Genomic DNA, 22,250 nt, shown 5'->3' on the forward strand with positions numbered 1-22,250 from the left:
ACCTTGGTGGCATAGTGGTCTAGGAAGTTCATCTACAGTAATCACTAGCCTGTCAACAGTTAAATTGTGAGTTACAACCTGGCTCATGGAACAGTACGTTCGTCTACAATCTTATTTGACAAGGAGTTCCAGTTTTCCGGCCGAAGGTCAGGGGATCTCTCCAGGCACTCCTGTTTCCTCCACCAATAAAAACTGGTTCACATGTCATAGCCAAGTGTGCTGAAAGTCAACTGGTTCACATGTCATAGCCAAGTGTGCTGAAAGTCAACTGGTTCATTCACATGTCATAGCCAAGTGTGCTGAAAGTCAACTGGTTCACATGTCATAGCCAAGTGTGCTGAAAGTCAACTGGTTCACATGTCATAGCCAAGTGTGCTGAAAGTCAACTGGTTCACATGTCATAGCCAAGTGTGCTGAAAGTCAACTGGTTCATTCACATGTCATAGCCAAGTGTGCTGAAAATCAACTGGTTCACATGTCATAGCCAAGTGTGCTGAAAGTCAACTAGTTCACATGTCATAGCCAAGTGTGCTGAAAGTCAACTGGTTCACATGTCATAGCCAAGTGTGCTGAAAGTCAACTGGTTCACATGCCATAGCCAAGTGTGCTGAAAGTCAACTGGTTCACATGTCATAGCCAAGTGTGCTGAAAGTCAACTAGTTCACATGTCATAGCCAAGTGTGCTGAAAGTCAACTGGTTCACATGTCATAGCCAAGTGTGCTGAAAGTCGCAGTAACAATCAATCAATGGGTGATACAATCTAAATATAAATCAAAATGTTTTATGTTTTATTTTTTTCTAAAATCCATATTTCAGGATGTAGCTTTATCTGTATTGGGTGTTTTAGGTTACGTTGAGGCTGTATTTTATGGAATGCCTCCACTGTATGAATGATTTTGTGTGATTGTTTATAGTATGGTAAAACTGTCTGATTTCCTATCAGTAAGTGAGTGAAGGACTTCATTTTCTCTCCATTAGCTGGTAAATCTTCTTCCTTACTGTATCTGAAAAACAGAACCGACTTTAAAAAATAAGTCAATATGAGATTACTAACTTTGTACAATAGATAAATGTGATAAAGATGTTGGAAGGATTTAAGGGGACGACCATTTGATATTCTGGGGGGGGGGGGGGGGGCAGGAGGATTTTGAAAATAAATAACTCAGCCTTGATAATAACAAAAATGAATGATTTGTTCTGTGGTAAATTTTATAAAATGCTATTCTGAAGTATGAGATGGCACCAGATTCTTCCAAAATTCGTCTTTTTTCATATTTTTTTCTGGAAAAACTTCCCAAATCTTTTAATAATATAAATAATAATGTATTTGAAATGTTTGAAAATGGGTTTCATTTCACTTGAGGTATATTGTCTCGTGAACATTTACCTCACTTTTATTACAGGGCTGTAACTACATTGAGGCAAATGCCTCATGTTGGAAATTTCAAAACAAAAGCTTGTCTTCATATCAAATTGTTTTCATGGCAAGTGTCTTGCAAGAAGCAAGTTCTGTTCACCTTCTGACGTAGCCCCTGTTTTTTGAGATCCATGTTTCTCATTTATTTTTATTTTTCAGTGTTGATTGTCTATAATGTTTGTCGTTTTGTGTTTTAACTGTTCCCGGGTTTGTCTTTTGTTCATTGATTGCCCTTCTTTATGACTATTCTCTTTAAGTGTTGCATTCTATTTGTAATTTAGTAATTATGTTTTAAACTTGAGTTTTATTATATTTAAGGACCTTTTGTCTATTACAAACTACTTTAAATTGTATCCCAGTTATGAAGTACATCAAGTTGTAATTGAAATGTGTTATAAAAACTGACTTGACATAGTTATATCAATGATAATCAGCCCCCTCTTAACTTAATTTGAAAAAAAACATAATTGACAGGTATAAAAGGTTTTTCTGCAAACTGAAACATTTTTTGCTTTGTCCTACATATTGGTCTTTTGATGTTGTCCCTAAAAACTAAAAGTCTTACACTGAATCTATATATTTTGCTTTGAGACCAGAATATTGTCAAAAAAATTAAAACAGAACTTGCGTTTCAGATTAAGAAAGGGTCTGGGAAAAGCGCATAATGCATGATTTTGCGCCATTTTTTCTATAGCTTCTTGGGGCCTTCAGCGAACCCCAGACTCTTCATTGATTTTTTTTCGCCTCACTCCGCTCGTCGAAAATGTTTGACAACTTTTAAAAGAGGCTAGTTACAGCCCAGCTTTAAATCCTTGTACGTATGCAATATATGCAGTTTGCAATTCAGAATATTAACTTCCAGAGGATGATGATTAATTCTGATTGACTTAATTGACTGTGTTATTTTTTAAGAATAAAAAAATTAATTTAAAAATTGCATGTTTTCAAATATTATAAATATAATTGTGGAAATAGATAATCAGTCCCTTGTTTTAATGAAAATGAAAAATCATACTTCAACAGTGCAGAAAATAAATAATCTGTCCTTTTGGTCCAAAAAAATAAATAACCCATCCAAAACAAATCCTCCTGGCCCCCCAGAAAATCAAATGGTCGTCCCCTAACAACTTGGAATTTAAAAATATCATCACATCAAAGCCATTGTGAATGGTTTTGTACAGAAAGGTTCTGACATGCAACTGAAATCTTATTAAGTTAATATCCACTACCTTCCATTAAGAAACATGTACTTACTTCCAATGGGGAAGAATTTGTGTAAATCTACTGATGCCAGTCTGGGCATTCTTTACATCTATATGTAAATTAACATCTGAAAAAGAAGAAAGAAATTAATATCACATGATAAAGTATATTGGAAAATAGAAAAAAAAAGGATATATAGGGTATCCATCCATGACACAAAATCAGTACATGCACAGCAAAAAACACAAAAAGCAAAGAAACAACCTGTTTAATAATGTTCTTCGTGTCAAAGTCACAGTGAGGCCTGCAACAAGGAGCAAAAACTTTCACCGTGCTGCAAGTTTAAGAAGATTCCTAGCAATGGTTTGAGCAGAGTTCTTTGCAAACTGATGATCACACCACAATTGTGATTTGTAGAAGAATACGACTGTTAACAGTGATATGTCTCCTGCTTTGCAGTAAAACCCAAAAAACAGCAATTTGATGGACTACCATTTTATGACATGTATATCGGAGTTGGAATAACTTACAAAGTACTTCTAAGCATCTTCTTAAACTGATTTGATCAGAAAAATGAACACTGAACAACTTAATTCTTTCACATTCAGTGGAAGATGGCTAAGTGGATTCCTCACAATCTTATTAAAAAGAGGCGGAAGACATCAAGGGGACTTTCAAAACTCATAAGTCGAAGAAAAACTGACAATGCCATGACAAATAAAGAGCTGCACCATGAGCGCATAATACGCCCGTCGCTTTTTCAACAAATAAAGTTCCACAACTCCTCAATGTCATATCAGAAATTTATAAAAAACTAAAGGGAGGTTATTTTAATAGGTATTAACCAGTCACTAAAGTTTCATGAAAACTGCTCAAAGCACCTTTGAGTTATTGTCCGAAAATCCCCCTTTTTTTATGAATAAAACCCCATAACTCAGAAACGTAAAATCTAAATTTTATAAAAATCGAAAGGGAGCTTACGTCAATAGATATAAACAAGTCAACAAAGTTTCATTTTTTCACTTTGGAAGAGCCGGAAAAGCAATATGCATACATTTTATTTTGACCCCTCTAAGAAATGCTTCAGTGACTTTGGAATTTTTTTTTTTTAAATTAGTATTTGTCTTGCCGACGAGGACAACGGACGAAGATGGACGCCAAGTGATGAGAAAAGCTCACTTGGCCTTTCGGCCAGGTGAGCTAAAAAGAGATTGATTGTTGGTATTTAACAGCATTTTCTTCACACTTAATGGCAAACCAGTTGTTATTTAGGAAGTAGCCAGAAAGAACCATGACCTTAGGCAGGAACACTGACAACTCTTGTCATTTCAGAAGAGTATAGTCTATTCTATGTTACTCACTTGATGTAGATAATTGTGATTTTTGTATAAGCATGATGGCTTCACCTCCAGGATAATTGTAATGTGATACAGTCAGAAACACACCAGTTCCTATTAAATTTCCCAGTAGATGTAGCACTGCACCAGTAGCTAGTAACATTTGTAATGCTGACTTATTTCTATTATTCCATCTGTGAAATCAAGAGACATATTGAAGGAACATTTATACAGGATAAATAATTCACAGCTGTTTAAAACTCAGTTCATGACACAAAAAAATGACAAATTATTTTTGCAGCATTGTTTTTTTTTCCAAAGTAAAACATTTGTCTTATATTTGTTGATTGTCTTTGTGTTTTTTCTGTCATATTTTGGTTTTTCTGTTCTTCTCCCAGTCTAGGAATCTTTTGGCTATATTTATATTGGTTCATATACAATTTTCTATCAAACAACAAATAAAATACATTATATGTGACAAAATAGTTTGAATGTGATTAAATATTTAGGGGAATGTGTTACCCATGAACAGAATAAAGATAAAAAATGATGGTCCTGTCAGGCTTAACAGCTGAAAGCAACAAATTTAAACAAAGTCAGCTTTTTTTTTATTTACCTGATCCGATAACCAAAACTGAATAAAACATAACAGAAACACTAAACGAACAAAAATGCCTGGCATATAGAGAGTGCTAAGCTTTCTGTATGATAAAGAACCCTAGCAACAACTCTCTGAGGGGTTACTTTGTGGTCTATTTCAAGGCATAACTATGCCCCTATCCAACATACCCTAATTTCCAGTGGCAGTCCATTTTTTTTCTCTTCATCTCAGTCGGCCTACCTTGCAGAAACAACCTATCGAATTAATTGTTAATTTGTTCTCCACTTGAATATGCATCAAATATTTGCCACTGGATATAAGCAAGCAATATTTGTTCACATCCTGAATATGCACGAAATATTTGCCACTGGATATAAGCAAGCAATATTTGTTCGCATCCTGAATATGCATGAAATATTTGCCACTGGATATAAGCAAGCAATATTTGTTCACATCCTGAATATGCATGAAATATTTGCCACTGGATGTTAAGCAAGCAACAATCAATTATTCACTCAAAAGATATGTTGAGAGGTACTTTTCTAAAATTTAGTCTATTTATGGCTGCTTCGGCCTTGACATTTGATTTCTGTTACCCCAACATCAATATTGGCCTATTGTATACTCTTGGGATCAATGTGAGTTTTGTAAAAACAAGATGTCTGAAGAAAAAAGTAATCTAGAAACCAAATATTTTAAAGATATTTGAAAATGCTTTGACCTTGATTTCTGACTTGGTGACCTCAAAGTTAATGAGGACCTCTTTCTACTGGATATATACTTACAGTCTAGACATTGCACAAGCTGCAGCCACATTTAATACTGGTACCACATAGATGATAAACCTCAGCTCTTTATGAGGCAGGATAGAGAACAACAGCACAAATAGCAATGCTGGATAAATCATTATTCGTGTCTGTGGTGTCAGAATCAACCCTAAAGGCACTAGGAACAGACTCAGGAGAAGACATCTTGGAATGGCAGAGTAAAAATACCATAAAAATGGTAATGTCTAATTATATTAAGGAAAGTTATCTGTAACGTTATGTACATAAGATAGACCTAACTAGATAACTAACATGTTAGTATGGGTCACACTGAACAATAAAGATGTGTTTTTATTTGCTCCTCAGTGGAACCCAAAGAAATTAAAAAGCTAATTTCAACTTGGAAAGAGGTTCTGATGATTGTCCACCCAACCCCCTTCAACGCAACAAAAAAATATTAGAACATATCAATAAATTATATTTATATTGAGTCTTTTAACTTTATATGCTTCTAACATAAAACTTAGCCTACTTCAAACTCTATAAACTAAACCACACCATAAACAATAGGTTTCCCATAAGCTCATTTATCATATTTAACCCATTAAGTTCTATGAAGAAGATGATTATAATAAAAAAAAAATTAAATTAAAGCCACTATCCTTATAAAATAGTGCAAAAACTTTTGACTTTTCCACCCTTTTACACAAATACTCCTCATTCTACATTGAACACATATTGCAAGAGTTATTCATAATTTTGTTTCATAAAAAGACAAGATGTAGTGCACGTGTGAGCTAAAAAATTAAAAAGTGTGTATTTTACACAAACCAAATACAGTAATTAGTATTCCCACTTTTCCTTTTGAATGAAAGAAAATACATATACCAGACAATGTTCAGGCAGACAAAGAAAGGAGGTAAGCAATATTAAACTTCTTACCAAATATCAAGAAACTATGATTTGTAGTTGTCTGAGATAAATGCAACCAAAACTTCTTATATTTTCATAAATTTAAGAACATGCATTTCCCCATTTGTTTTTCTCTTTTGAATTGTTTCACATTTTGTCATGACATAGCCTTTAGAAGCTTATAACATGATACTATGGGTTTTGCTCATTGTTGAAGACAATAATGGTGACCTATAGTTAACATCCTCGTCCTTTGGTCTCTGGTGGATAGTTGTCTCATTAGCAATTATAAGACTTATCTTTTTTATGTGTATGCTGTGAACATGAAAAAGACAAGTGACGGATTTGAAAATGTGTCACACTGTATAGCTTACCAATATATACTTGGTATCAAATATCAAGAAGCTTAGATTTGTAGTTGCTGCGAAGATTACAACAAAATGAGTGCAACTTATTATTGCAATTAAATTTGTAATAAGCAAGATGTCAGGTGCCACTAGTGGACAGTTGTTTGTCTATTTGTCCTTCTTGTGGACATGGTGTTATTGGTCTTTCTTATAGTTTTTTTATTGTCCCTATGGTATTGTTTTCCTGTTTTCATCTGAAAAAACCTGAGATATAATCATATAAATTAATAATGATGACAAACAAGAAACTTCTCTTTAAAGGATACTCCCCATTGTGAACTTTTATTTAAAACTGTGTTGTACCAGAAGACTTCAGCTTCAGGCCATATCATCCTCTGCCAAAAATAACTGTCAATGCATAAAGTTAAACCTATAAAAAATCAAAACATTTATCTTTTCACTATTATAACTCATAATTAATAATAGATAAGGGTATGATTGTGTAAATCCTTTAAGATGAAGACAGCCATTAAAAAGAAATGTAAATTTGAAAAAAAATATTTCATGTGATTCTATACAATCATTATAGATTAAGGATAATGTACCCTTTTGTTGTTTCAATGCTTAAAACATGGAAATTTTATAGAAAATCCAGAGCCTTTCCCCTTGTACTCCTATATTTGACAATTTGGTGCTTAATAGATTGGGGTTATTGCATGCAGTGCTAGCAATGATTTCCCTAAAACAAGTTTATAAATAAAGATATTAGTTAAAACAAGTAAAAATATGGACCTATTCAAGTACACCTTCTAGGGTGTGCTCTACTTTAGTGACTCAGCACAAGTTTTTTTTGGAGTGGAAAGGTTGTTTAGAATTTTTTGTTAACAATAAAGGCGCTAGCACATCATGGACAAACAAGTGTCATCTATATTAAAAAAGATTATAAAGAAAATCTCTGAAATAGTCTGTGGATTTTCTGCAAAAATCTTGGTATTATTTGCCACAAAATCCCCATTTTCTATTAAATGCAATGGAACAATAAACAGTATTGCTTTTAACAACGTTTCCCTTTTGTATATATACAAAATGGCACATCACTTTTATTCTGTATTTTTGCTGTTTTGACATTATAGCACTTTGAAAATTTTGTAATACACAGGCCTACAGGAGATCTACAGAAGGGGTCATATAAAACCTGAATGTTCTGAAAACAATAGTCCTGAGTCGAGATGTTGTCGAGAAACTTTCTCTAATTGAAAGACCATAGATAATCTGCTTATCACTATTTTCCTAGGTAATATCAATAATATTTACTTATGACATCATTGTGTTCCCACTCTACTCCATTGAGACACTCAGTCGAGAAGCTTGAGATGGAAAATTATCCCATAATAATTAAAACAAAATTTAAGAAAATAATGATAATCATCTTTTTTCAATATCCAGTCTTCATTCAGAAAGATAACTTCTATGTGGGTGTTTAACAACATTGACTGGCTGTGAAGCCTCCAATGGTTAGTCATCAAATCTTTAAATAAAGATAACTTCAGATATTACTTCCCTGTACCAATAATACACTGTCAATGATTGAGACAAAATGTAACTATTTCATGACACTTTGCTATGAGTATTTTGTAATAAAATGTTTTACCTATTAATGTGACAGCAGCAGCTACTCCATATGTCAACAGTTTCTTTAATGATAACCGCTTACTAAATAGTTCAATCAGGAGAATTTGTCCTAGGTACAAAGTCAGTTCTGCTCTAAAAATCAAAATGGCTGCCCCTGAACACCAAAGGAATCGTATATGTTGACCTCGTAACCATCCTCCTAATGCCAACAGAACTGAAAATATATTTCAAAATTAAAACAAACTTTACATCAGTAATAGCCATTATCCCATATAATTGTATTCCGGTGTTTTAATTGGTTCTTTAAGAGGAGAGTTTCAATATCTCTTAAAGTCTATTTCTATTGTGTAACTTCAACTGGATATCAGTTTGAGGGAGCCACAAGATCTTCCTATACATATAATAACCATTGTGTTATACATAATAAATCGGACAACATACTTTCTACTGGCACCTTGCAAGTTTTGTTATCCTTATCCTGATCCTATTGTCATCCTAAGTGAACACTCAGGATGAAGAACAGCAATACCAGCACAGTTCATCTAACATAGTTAATTACCTGTATCTAACAAGCACATTTACAATGAAATATCCTTTTAATTTAGCATATAATATGGAATTCATGTACATACCAAATATGAAATTCATGTTCAAACCAAATATGGAATTCATGTACATACCAAGTATGGAATTCATGTTCAAACCAAATATGGAATTCATGTATATACAAAATATGGAAATCATGTACATACCATATTTGAAATTCATGAACATACCAAATATGGAACTCATGTACATACCAAATATGTATTAATGCATGTACATTTCAAATATGGAATTCATGTACATACTAAATATGTAATGCATGTACATATCAAATATGGCATACCAAATATGGAATTCATGTACATATATGTACCAAATATAAGAGATTACCTTTTACAGGTGTGCTAGATGTTTGGTTCAATTACATTTTGTATTAGTAATATTTTATTAAATAATGTTATTAAATTGCTTACATCCACATCATTTGGACTATGGTGGATAGTTGTCTAATTGACAATCATACCACATCTTTTTATTTTTATCTTCTAAACATAATCTGATTGGTTGTAAGTAACCTTAACAATGGACATTAACCATTATCAAATATTCGATAAGAATATCTGCAATTTTGCATATATCATATCAACCAAATCTGCTATGTGTTATTTGGACAGGAGCTATGTGTTATTTGGACAGGAGCTATGTGTTATTTGGACAGGAACTATGTGTTATTTGGACAGGAGCTATGTGTTATTTGGACAGGAGCTATGTGTTATTTGGACAGGAGCCATGTGTTATTTGGACAGGAGCTATGTGTTATTTAGACAGGAGCTATGTGTTATTTGGACAGGAGCTATGTGTTATTTAGACAGGAGCTATGTGTTATTTGGACAGGAGATATGTGTTATTTAGACAGGAGCTATGTGTTATTTGGACAGGAGCAAGGTAACTTTGTCACAGGGCTGGAAAACATACCTGCCTGATGTTATTTGATTATGACATCATGTCTTTGATCTGTTGATGATGTTATTTTGTGCAAATCAAGAAGACATGACTCCTTTTCTTCAACAATTTATATACTCACCAAGGACTAAAGCAAAAATATTTGGTAATGGACGAGTCATATAAAACATGAAGTGAAACTGTGATATCATGATAATAAACAACCATTTCTTTACACCAGTACCAAGTTTTTCTCCTACAGCATTTCCAAATGTACACAATCCAATCTGAACAAATATTCCCAAGGTCATTCTTACTGAAATGTCAAAAAACAATCCAATGAGTACAAATATTACATTGGTAGCAATGAATTACATTGATTTCCAAGTCAAATAAAAACCGATAATTTCACATGTGAAATAAACGTGGTTATTTCACTCTCTGACGTCATACAACAATAGACGTTGTCAAGACGTCGATAACGTCGGACCAAAACAAATTGTGAATGCGTAGAAAAAAGATAGAGTTCTTTACATTTTCTACATAAATTTCATTAAAAAAGCCATTAGCCAATGTAATAAAAAGAATAACTAATCAAAGAATTCAAATATTGAAAAATATTCAACTCGTGACCAAACAACACTGAAAATTAACTCATGCGCCACGCGCATTCGTGAATTAATGTGTTGTTCGGTCACTTGTTGAATATTTTTCTCTATTTGAATTCTTCAATTAGTTATTCTATAATTATTCCTAAGGTCATCTGTACAGAAATGTCATAAACAATCCAATCAGTACAAATATTCCCAATGTCATCTGTACTGAAATGTCATCAATAAACCATTGAGTACAAATATTCCCAAGGTAATCTGTACTGAAATGTCAAAAAACAAATCAATGAGTACAAATATTCCCAAGGTCATCCTTACTGAAATGTCATAAACAATCCAATCAGTACAAATATTCCCAATGTCATCTGTACTGAAATGTCATCAATAGACCATTGAGTACAAATATTCCCAAGGTCATCTGTACTGAAATGTCATAAACAATCTAATCAGTACAAATATTCCCAAGGTCATCCTAACTGAAATGTCATAAACAATCCAATCAGTACAAATATTTCCAATGTCATCCTTACTGAAATGTCATAAACAATCCAATCAGTACAAATATTCCCAAGGTCATCTGTACTGAAATGTCATAAACAATCCAATGAGTACAAATATTCCCAAGGTCATTTGTACTGAAATGTCATAAACAAACCAATGAGTACAAATATTCCCAAGTTCATCCTTACTGAAATGTCATAAACAATCCAATCAGTACAAATATTCCCAATGTCATCTGTACTGAAATGTCATCAATAAACCATTGAGTACAAATATTCCCAAGGTCATCTGTACTGAAATGTCAAAAACCAAATCAACGAGTACAAATATTCCCAAGGTCATCCTTACTGAAATGTCATAAACAATCCAATCAGTACAAATATTCCCAATGTCATCTGTACTGAAATGTCATCAATAGACCATTGAGTACAAATATTCCCAAGGTCATCTGTACTGAAATGTCATAAACAATCCAATCAGTACAAATATTCCCAAGGTCATCCTAACTGAAATGTCATAAACAATCCAATCAGTACAAATATTTCCAATGTCATCCTTACTGAAATGTCATAAACAATCCAATCAGTACAAATATTCCCAAGGTCATCTGTACTGAAATGTCATGAACAAACCAATCAGTACAAATATTCCCAAGGTCATCTGTACTGAAATGTCATAAACAATCCAATCAGTACAAATATTCCCAAGGTCATCCTCACTGAAATGTCATAAACAAACCAATGAGTACAAATATTTCTAACTTCATTCTTACTGAAATGTCATAAACAATCCAATCAGTACAAATATTCCCAATGTCATCTGTACTGAAATGTCATCAATAAACCATTGAGTACAAATATTCCCAAGGTCATCTGTACTGAAATGTCAAAAAACAAATTAGTGAGTACAAATATTCCCAAGTTCATCCTTACTGAAATGTCATAAACAATCCAATCAGTACAAATATTCCCAATGTCATCTGTACTGAAATGTCATCAATAGACCATTGATGACAAATATTCCCAAGGTCATATGTACTGAAATGTCATAAACAATCAAATCAGTACAAATATTCCCAAGGTCATCCTTACTGAAATGTCATAAACAATCCAATCAGTACAAATATTTCCAACGTCATTTGTACTGAAATGTCATAAACAAACCATTGAGTACAAATATTCCCAAGGTCATCCTTACTGGAATGTCATAAACAATCCAATCAGTACAAATATTCCCAATGTCATCTGTACTGAAATGTCATACACACTCCAATCAGTACAAATATCCCCAATGTCATCTGTACTGAAATGTCATTAAAAAACCAATGAGTACAAATATTCCCAAGGTCATCCTTACTGAAATGTCATAATCAATCCTATCAGTACAAATATTTCAAACTTCATCTGTACTGAAATGTCATAAACAAACCAAGGAGTACAAATATTCCCAAGGTCATCCTTACTGAAATGTCATAAATAATCCAATCAGTACAAAAAATTCCAACGTCATCTGTACTGAAATGTCATAAACAAACCATTGAGTACAAATATTCCCAAGGTCATTTGTACTGAAATGTCATAAACAAACCAATGAGTACAAATATTCCCAAGTTCATCCTTACTGAAATGTCATAAACAATCCAATCAGTACAAATATTCCCAATGTCATCTGTACTGAAATGTCATCAATAAACCATTGAGTACAAATATTCCCAAGGTCATCTGTACTGAAATGTCAAAAAACAAATCAATGAGTACAAATATTCCCAAGGTCATCCTTACTGAAATGTCATAAACAATCCAATCAGTACAAATATTCCCAATGTCATCTGTACTGAAATGTCATCAATAGACCATTGAGTACAAATATTCCCAAGGTCATCTGTACTGAAATGTCATAAACAATCCAATCAGTACAAATATTCCCAAGGTCATCCTAACTGAAATGTCATAAACAATCCAATCAGTACAAATATATCCAATGTCATCCTTACTGAAATGTCATAAACAATCCAATCAGTACAAATATTCCCAAGGTCATCTGTACTGAAATGTCATCAATAAACCATTGAGTACAAATATTCCCAAGGTCATCTGTACTGAAATGTCAAAAAACAAATCAATGAGTACAAATATTCCCAAGGTCATCCTTACTGAAATGTCATAAACAATCCAATCAGTACAAATATTCCCAATGTCATCTGTACTGAAATGTCATCAATAGACCATTGAGTACAAATATTCCCAAGGTCATCTGTACTGAAATGTCATAAACAATCCAATCAGTACAAATATTCCCAAGGTCATCCTAACTGAAATGTCATAAACAATCCAATCAGTACAAATATATCCAATGTCATCCTTACTGAAATGTCATAAACAATCCAATCAGTACAAATATTCCCAAGGTCATCTGTACTGAAATGTCATAAACAAACCAATCAGTACAAATATTCCCAAGGTCATATGTACTGAAATGTCATAAACAATCAAATCAGTACAAATATTCCCAAGGTCATCCTTACTGAAATGTCATAAACAATCCAATCAGTACAAATATTCCCAAGGTCATCTGTACTGAAATGTCATAAACAAACCAATCAGTACAAATATTCCCAAGGTCATATGTACTGAAATGTCATAAACAATCAAATCAGTACAAATATTCCCAAGGTCATCCTTACTGAAATGTCATAAACAATCCAATCAGTACAAATATTTCCAACGTCATTTGTACTGAAATGTCATAAACAAACCATTGAGTACAAATATTCCCAAGGTCATCCTTACTGAAATGTCATAAACAATCCAATCAGTACAAATATTTCCAACGTCATTTGTACTGAAATGTCATAAACAAACCATTGAGTACAAATATTCCCAAGGTCATCCTTACTGGAATGTCATAAACAATCCAATCAGTACAAATATTCCCAATGTCATCTGTACTGAAATGTCATACACACTCCAATCAGTACAAATATCCCCAATGTCATCTGTACTGAAATGTCATTAAAAAACCAATGAGTACAAATATTCCCAAGGTCATCCTTACTGAAATGTCATAATCAATCCTATCAGTACAAATATTTCAAACTTCATCTGTACTGAAATGTCATAAACAAACCAAGGAGTACAAATATTCCCAAGGTCATCTGTACAGAAATGTCATAAAAAACCCAATGAGTACAAATATTCCCAAGGTCATCCTTACTGAAATGTCATAAATAATCCAATCAGTACAAAAAATTCCAACGTCATCTGTACTGAAATGTCATAAACAAACCATTGAGTACAAATATTCCCAAGGTCATTTGTACTGAAATGTCATAAACAAACCAATGAGTACAATATTCCTGTGGTCATCCTTACTGAAATGTCTAACAAACCAATGAGTATGAATATTCCTGTGGTCATCTTTACTGAAATGTCATAAACAAACCAATCAGTACAAATATTCCTGTGGTCATCATTTCTGAAATGTCATAAACAAACCAATGAGTACAAATATTCCCATGGTCATCTGTACTGAAATGTCATAAATAAACCATTGAGTACAAATATTCCCAAGGTCATCTGTACTGAAATGTCATAAACAATCTAATCAGTACAAATATTCCCAAGGTCATCCAAAACGTTATCAAAGTGCAAATTATATATATAATCAATGCATGTGAACACTTTTTAAACTGAATTTGTGAAAAAGTATTCTTTTTCTTAATTTTATTGTTGTTGTTATACTCAGTTAAGTTTTTCTCTTTGAGTATGGAACTTGGTGTAAATCTTGAGCAAACATAGCTATACCAATAATGAACCATGTGTACTGGTATACTCTTTAAAAAAAAAGTAATGCAATTTTAGATGCCAAACGAAATGAACATTCTCAATTTTATTATTATTATTAATCTGTATTCCAACGTTGAATTGGTAAACAAATTTAAATTGACTCAGTCAAGGAGTATTTAGAAAATATCTGTAAACCAATAAAGTGTTAGGCAGAAAAAAATTCATTATGATCATCATATATACTATAAAATTGAGAATGGAAATGGGGAATGTGTCAAAGAGACAACAACCCGACCAAAAAGAGCAGAAAACAGCCCAAGGCCACCAATGGGTCTTCAACACAGCGAGAAAATCCCACACCCGGAGGCGGGCTTCAGCTGGCCCCTAAACAAAAATGTGTACTAGTTCAGTGAAAATGGACATCACACTAAACCCCGAAACATATAAATGAACTAAAATTTAAAAAAAAAAAGAAAAGAAAAAAAAAACTGTCTAGCACGAGCATAATAAAGTTACAGTATGCAAAAATATGATTGGGGTATCATCAATCACAATCAGGTATATGTGGCAAAAAATCATTAAAAAAAAAAATTTGAACCAAAAACATATTGTAAGTTAATTCAATTATGTATCTATAACAGATCAAAATATATTTGTAATGAATGCAAATGAACCTAAGTGTCTGTTCCTGTATTTTAGCCTTCCAGTTTTAAACTTAAGTTTAAAAAAGTTTGACAAAGAAAATTATCAATGTACAATCAATACATCAAAGTGACGTTTCTTGATGTTTGTATATAGGTACTGTATGGACAATTAGATCATAAAATTTTGTTGTAAATTTTTTTTTAAAGCTACATTATAGACTGTTACTGTATATGTACAACATACCTATGATTTGTGAGGCTAGCTTGGAAAACTGCATGCAGTCTAATAAATAGATGAAGGGTGAAGATGTAACAGCTATAGTGATTGGTCCAATAAATGTTCTAGGTACCACTCCTGGAAACTCCAAATGATCGTACTAAACAAAAAATAAAATCAACAGGTGTAACAGAAAGTTTTGAGTAAGATGTTAAGTTTAAGTAACATCTGTCTTCCCTTTGTTAACTGTATATTGTATAATTTCCACCTTTATAAAAAGATGGTCTAGACAAAGGATGGAAAGATATTAATAAGGGAGCTACTATTTTTTTTTTTTTGGGGGGGGGGGGGGGGGGGGGGGCTAGGATGAAACTTGAAAAAAAAGGCAGGACAGAAGTTTAGAGTAAAAAAATGGCAGGATGAGCAACTTGGCAAAAAAAAAGGCAGGATGACAATTTATGTAAAAAAAAGTCAGGATAAATAAAAAAAAGGCAGGACTGAATAGAGTGAAAAATAAAAAGGCAGGACAGAGTTTACAACTAAAAATAAATGCAGGACAAAATTTTTCATCCTAGCCCTCCCCCCCCCCCCCCATAAAAATCAAATGGTAGCTCCCTAATCAAGCTAATGGATACAAACTAGTTTATAATAATATCACAATTTTAAACACATGACTGATCCTGCTTAGTTGTATGGAATTATAAAATTGTACTGAAAGGTAGACAGGAAAAATTATAAATATGGTAATTAATTTTAGAAAGAAAAAAAATCAACTGTTGTGTTAAATGTTGGTGATAAAAACTGTTTGCCTTGTTTATAAATACTTTAACACCTAAACGTAATTACCATGTTTATTTCTATTTGTAATAATTTTACCTGGCTGATGTTTACACCATGATACAAAACATCATGTATTGCTTGTACATTAAAACTCTCTTCCACTTTGGTATATGGACAGATCATTAAATGTGTAACCATGACAGCAAACAAAAGGATCTCCATCGCTCCTGGAAATTTTTTTTATAACAAAATTACACATGTCATAAATGTTGTGTTAAATAAATTCTACTTTTTGAGCAATTAGTATAGCATTAGGCCAAAGCCTTCTGGATAAGCACTGTAAAAGAAGAAAAATGTAGGTCTTACATCTAATAATCCTGTTAACTTTTAGAGAAACTAATTCGACCCTTAAATATTAAAGATCCTTAGTCCCCCTTTTATAAAGGGGAAAAGCTTAAAGTGACCTGCTTCTCTGTTATGAATTTAGACAGTAATATTGTCCTACAAAAATCTATTTTAAAACCAAGTACCAGGGGTAGCTTGGGGTATAAATTACCCATTATGTTATACATGTATTGGGCCTAGATTCCACATCCAATTACTAAGATTTGGACCCATATGAAAAACTTTATATAAGGTTATTAAAGAAATAATTGAGGTCCATTGCAAGACTTCATATGATTAATGTAGACCTGAACTAGTATAAATAAAATCTTTGTGACCTCTGAATACCTAAATCATACAATTACACCCAAATACTGTTGTTCTTAATTAATTGATAGAAACACAATTATAATCCATGGACTAAAGAATGTTGAAAACATTTGTACAAGTAGTAAGGTTTTTGTTTCTCTACCATGATTCCAAAAGGTGGCAGACTTTGATGGGAGGAAACTTAGTTTTAAAATGCATGAAATGACTCGTGTAAGATATGTGTGACAGGATTGCTTCCCTTGAATAGTAGATACTTAGCCAGCAGTAAGTGGTTGAGCTAGGGAAGTACTTCTTTAGCTCAGTCAGTTAGAACACTGCCTTCCCGGGTTCGAGTCCTGAGGGAGACAAAGTGATTTTGTATTGAGCGTTAACACACCATCTATGGACATATGATTAAAATGTATATGTTTTATCTATATTGTGCATGCAATATTGTGAGCCATAAAAGTGTCCTGTGAAAAAGTGTCCACCCGGATACTTTTTCATAGAAAAGGTGTATTTAAATGTGTCCGATGCTGTGAAAAAGTGTCCATTCAATCGGACATAATTTCATGATAAGATACTATTAAATTCTGTCCTGTAAAGGTTGATTTTCAATAGGACACTTTTTCACAGTTAAAAGTGTCCTTTAAAGGGAGATAATACAAAAGTCACTGAAATGTTTTAGCTGTATTTAATTTTCTATTACTAAAACAAAACAATCAGTAAGAACCAATTGTAATTTGAAAAAAACAAAAGTGGAAGGTGTTGAATTCCATTTAGCATTTTCAATTATCTTATCTATAAAGATGTTGACAAAAAGTATCCACCAGCAAAGAACTATCAGGAGAAAAGCATCCAAATATAAAATAGTTCATATTAAGTTCTATTAAATGTATTACTGTTTTTGTGTGTATTAGTACATGTTTTATTGTATAATTTATGTTTAATTACACATGGTGATGATCACATTTTGTATGAATTCAATACTCCAGTTTACATGCCATATATGTTTTAATAAAGACAAAACTGGTACAGGCCCCATGCTAATTTTAAAACTTCAATTTAGATAATTCAAGAAATGAAGCTATGTATACATTTTGTAGGTATTCACTATTGAGAGTGGACACTTTTTCACGTGAAATACTGTCCTTTCTATGAAGGACACTTTTTCATATGAAATATTGTCCTTTCTTTGAAGGACACTTTTTCACATCTGTTGACACGATTTCATAGGTAAATATCGTCCGGAGGAAATTTCATAATAATATTATCAGGTCAGGAATAACCACCAATTGGTGAATTATACCTCAATTGAGGTATAATCCATCAATTGACATATAATGGTATAGACCAATTGACGTATAATTCTTTGTTTTTCAAAGCAAATTATTCAACCAAAATGGTGCATTGTTTTCTTAAAACCATATTATTGTATGAAAACATGTCAAACATTCCTAGTTTAGTATAGTGACATAACATATTGCATTTAATCAATAATTGTATTTGCAGTTTCTTCTATTGTTATCTTGTCAATTCTTGATTGGCAAATTTACCACTAATCACCTGTCAATGGACATCAATACTGTCTAGATCTGCAGTCATGTGATTATGAGTACAACTCCACAGGTGAATGAAGCTCTTTGTTAATACTTGACTTTCATTATTAAAAGTCAATCATGGTCAATAGTACAGATGTTTCAACAAAAGAATTGTTGTACACATGCATTCTCAAGAGATGCAGCAGGCTTTGACAAAACTGCATAGGCGGATCCAGGGGGGCCCGGGCCCCCCCTTTGTGGGAAAAATTTGGTTGATTATATAGGGAATCACTGAAGCATGACTGGAGCAGGCCCCCCTTAGGTCAGTCAGAAGGGCCCCCCTTATGAAAAGTTCTGGATCCGCCACTGAACTGAAACTTTCGGAGGACTCAATAATGGTCATAAAATAGGTTGTAAGTTGCAAAATGATGCTCCTATCTCACACTAGCATTTTATAACAAAAAAACTTGCATTATACGTCAATTGGTCTATACCAATATATGTCAATTGGTGGATTATACGTCAATTGAGGTATAATCCACCAATTGGTGGTTATTCCTGACCTGATTATGTCCGTGGACACAATTTACTGTGAAAAAGTGTCCAGTGGACATAATTTCATGGTGGACAATATTTAATCCTACAATATCTTATGTGTTTAATTTGTACTAATGTGTAGTATCTATGTCGGTTTTAAAAGCTCTAACAAGCTTATGTTTGTAATGTTACATGTACATATAACTATAAGTTGAAAAGTACCGACTATAAAATTATACAGCTTTTGATATATTGAGTTTTCCTTTTGATCTTCATAGGCTAGGGAACTTACACCCTTCAGGGAACAGTACAGATCGTGGTACTAGTCTGAATGCTTACATGTGCATATACAGGTATAACAACAAAAATAATTTTAATCACTGCGACATTCAATCTGGGGAGTGACACGTGTTAAATGTATTTAGGAGTCAGAATTTTTTCCCTGTATAAATTGTCCTCCTCTTGTTTGGTGCACCTCTCCTCTTCTTCGCCCGGTATAAGAAATTGATCTCATAATTGAGTTTTTTAATAACTCAGCTCGTAAATATGAAAATAAATAAAGTAATCAATATAATTAAATAGAGAATATCATATGGCCTTTTCAATATCACATATCATCACGGATAGCTGATACAGCACGTCACTGCCGTTGACCGTATTACCGTGATATACAATTTATCTGTATTTACTACTAAGTACATAATAAAACACAAATTGCAAGTATAAAAACTCCATGGTTACGGAATTTACTAGTATTTTTAGTCTGATGTCAGTAATTAATGTCCACAAGTGAATTTTCCTAGGTATTCATGGCCATGTCCTTAATATTTATAGTTAAAAATGTATTTCTCATTTCGGGGCCTTTTACAGCTGACTATGCGGTATGGTTTTTGCTCATTGTTGAAGGCCGTACGGTGACCTATAGTTGTTAACTTCTATGTCATTTGGTCTCTGGTGGATAGTTGTCTCATTGGCAATCATACAACATCTTCTTTTTTTTTATATTGTTCTATATTTTACTACGAAAATTCTGTGTACTATAAGAAATAGAAAATTTTAAAATTGTTATGTTTCATCTTTTTTTTTAAAGTTGTTACATAAATCTCTCATTATTTTTTTAAATATCGGTGTTTTTTTTTAATAATTACACCTTGGAATTTTTTCCTATCACAGACTTTATCATGTTAATAACTACAATTTTTTTTTCCATTATATTTTACTTTTGATCACTTTTTAAATAATAATTATACACATTTGAAGTAATACAACATGACTTTGTATTAAGGATTTGAAATTGTACAGTAAAGGGTTTTTTTTGTACAGAAATGATAACTCGGAAAAAAGATTATTTTCATCATTCAAATGTTTTATATTTCTTTGAATTAGATTTTCTATGAAAATAAGTGCAAATATATTTTACAAGCTATGGACTTATTTGTCTTGGAAAATTTATCGATCCTGGGTATACCAGATAAATTTTCTAATAAAACGATGGTTATGAACTTTAGGAAACAAAATCTTGGGGACAAATTTTACTACAGGACTGGCAAACAATCATAATCTTAAATCAATTATAGGGGCCGTTTTGATTTTTCATTGAGGTTCATGTGTTCAATCCGTGTTGAAGGCCTCGCTTTGGATTCTTTATATGAATAAAAGCAATAAAAGCAATGTTCGTCTGCTTTGGTATTGTTAAAATCGTGTAAGGGATTTTGCGTCATGAATCAATACACTACACCCAATCTTTTCAATAACGACATAGCTTCGACAGATTTCAGTGATATGACTCAGACTACACAGGACGCTATGAATTGTTCTAAGCAGAACACCGTTACCCAGAGGAACTGAAACACCTGTTCTTCAACATGTACTCATCTAGTTTTTCTTAATTTAGATTGTTCTATGTTCCTTTCAAGTTACAACCAAAGATAAAGAACTGATTAAAACAAAAATACTCTAAAATTACTCTCATTATCAAGATGCTTGATATCTTGATTGACAACATATTTGTTACGTTAGGAGGAATTATTTTTCAACAAACAATCGACATTTCGATGGGAACCAACTGTGTCCCTCTTCTTGTCGACTTGTACCTTTATTCATGTTAAGCAGAATCCATGCAGGTGTTTCTTAGGAAGAATGAAAAGAACCTATCCTCTTTGATTCCACATTCCGCTATATAGAGCACTATCCTCTTTGATCCCACATTCCGCTATATAGAGCACTATCCTTATTGATTCCACATTCCGCTATATAGAGCACTATCCTCTTTGACTCTACATTCCGAAATATAGATGATGTCCTATCACTAAATAATTCATAGTGTGGTGACTATTTTGAACACATCTATCCCATCGAACTTGAGATAAAGGATACAACAAATACAGTTAAGTATGCCTCATATCTTGACTTGCATCTAGAAATTTAAAATGAGGGTCGGTTGAAAACAAAACTTTATGACAAAAGAGATGTTTTGAGCTTCCCCATTGTGAACTTTTATATGTAGCAACATTCCAGAAGAGCTTACATTTTTTATCATGATTTTCTTGATTCAGGATGCTGCCCACAAGGGAGGTATTCAGCCAAGTTCCAAGTGCATGGTGAAGCTGACATCCCTTCGAAAATTTTATTATTGCCATCACGAGTTGGTTTACCGTTATGGAATATCTGTTTTACAGAATACTACGGATACATTCCAATTGTCGTAAACACAATCCCGTTTTTTTTTATACTCGAATGTGACATCATCGATTTAGACTAATCACTGAGTTTGTACTTACACGATCTGCTTACCCTTCCGGAGCACATGCGATCACCCTTAGTTTTGGTTAAAAGAGGTTTGTTTTGCTCTTGCTTTAGATTGAAGTGTTGTCCTTTGTTCTTTTTACGTTTTCAATGTCTGAATTGTTTATACCCGTAACAGTCTTGTTTATCCTATGTCTTAAAATAAACGTGTTTCAATTCAATTTTAAAATTGAACACTCGGTCAAGTTTCATGGTTAGAAAAGTTACGTGACCGACGGTTTACGAATTTGGTGATGTTAGTGTCTTGTGGTTAGATAAGAGTCAGTTACCATCAATATAACAATACGTGATGCCTAATCACTTGATATAGCTTATCAACTTATTTCATAGAAGCACCTGAGATCACTCCCGGTTTTTGGTGGGGTTCATATTCCTCAGTATTCAGTTTTCTATTTGTTTTGATTTGTATACTTGTATTGTATACTGTTTTT

General features: G+C 32.9%; 1 protein-coding gene across 3 annotated transcripts; it reads right to left on the minus strand.

Moving 5' to 3' along the window:
• Positions 1-772: 772 nt before the first annotated feature.
• On the minus strand, positions 773-19,407 carry LOC127727228 (probable Dol-P-Man:Man(7)GlcNAc(2)-PP-Dol alpha-1,6-mannosyltransferase). Of its 3 annotated transcripts, none has more exons than XM_052234703.1 (10): positions 19,354-19,407; positions 16,340-16,470; positions 15,491-15,623; positions 9,848-10,021; positions 8,237-8,431; positions 6,912-7,015; positions 5,345-5,571; positions 3,983-4,152; positions 2,673-2,748; positions 773-1,005 (listed from the first exon to the last, which is right to left on the minus strand). In XM_052234703.1, exons 2-10 carry the CDS (start codon positions 16,463-16,465, stop codon positions 783-785), a joined length of 1,428 nt encoding a protein of 475 aa, XP_052090663.1. In that variant the 5' UTR covers positions 16,466-16,470; positions 19,354-19,407; the 3' UTR covers positions 773-782. The 3 variants fall into 3 exon arrangements, with proteins under 3 accessions (XP_052090663.1, XP_052090664.1, XP_052090662.1); XM_052234704.1 differs by having other exon boundaries at positions 8,300-8,431; positions 19,307-19,407; XM_052234702.1 differs by having other exon boundaries at positions 19,307-19,407.
• Between the last annotated feature and the right edge of the window lie 2,843 nt (positions 19,408-22,250).

Source organism: Mytilus californianus, unplaced genomic scaffold, assembly GCF_021869535.1.
Source record: "Mytilus californianus isolate M0D057914Y unplaced genomic scaffold, xbMytCali1.0.p SCAF_19, whole genome shotgun sequence".
NCBI lineage: Eukaryota > Metazoa > Mollusca > Bivalvia > Mytilida > Mytilidae > Mytilus > Mytilus californianus.

Coding starts and splice junctions, on each gene's coding strand:
- LOC127727228 (XM_052234703.1), bottom strand. CDS start 16,465: ATGGAGATCCTTTTGTTTGCTGTCATGGTTACACATTTAATGATCTGT. Junction 8,432..9,847: donor TATTTTTGCTTTAGTCCTTG/GTGAGTATATAA, acceptor ATATATTTTCAG/TTCTGTTGGCATTAGGAGGA. Junction 7,016..8,236: donor TGCTGCTGTCACATTAATAG/GTAAAACATTTT, acceptor GATTTTTTATAG/GTTTAACTTTATGCATTGAC.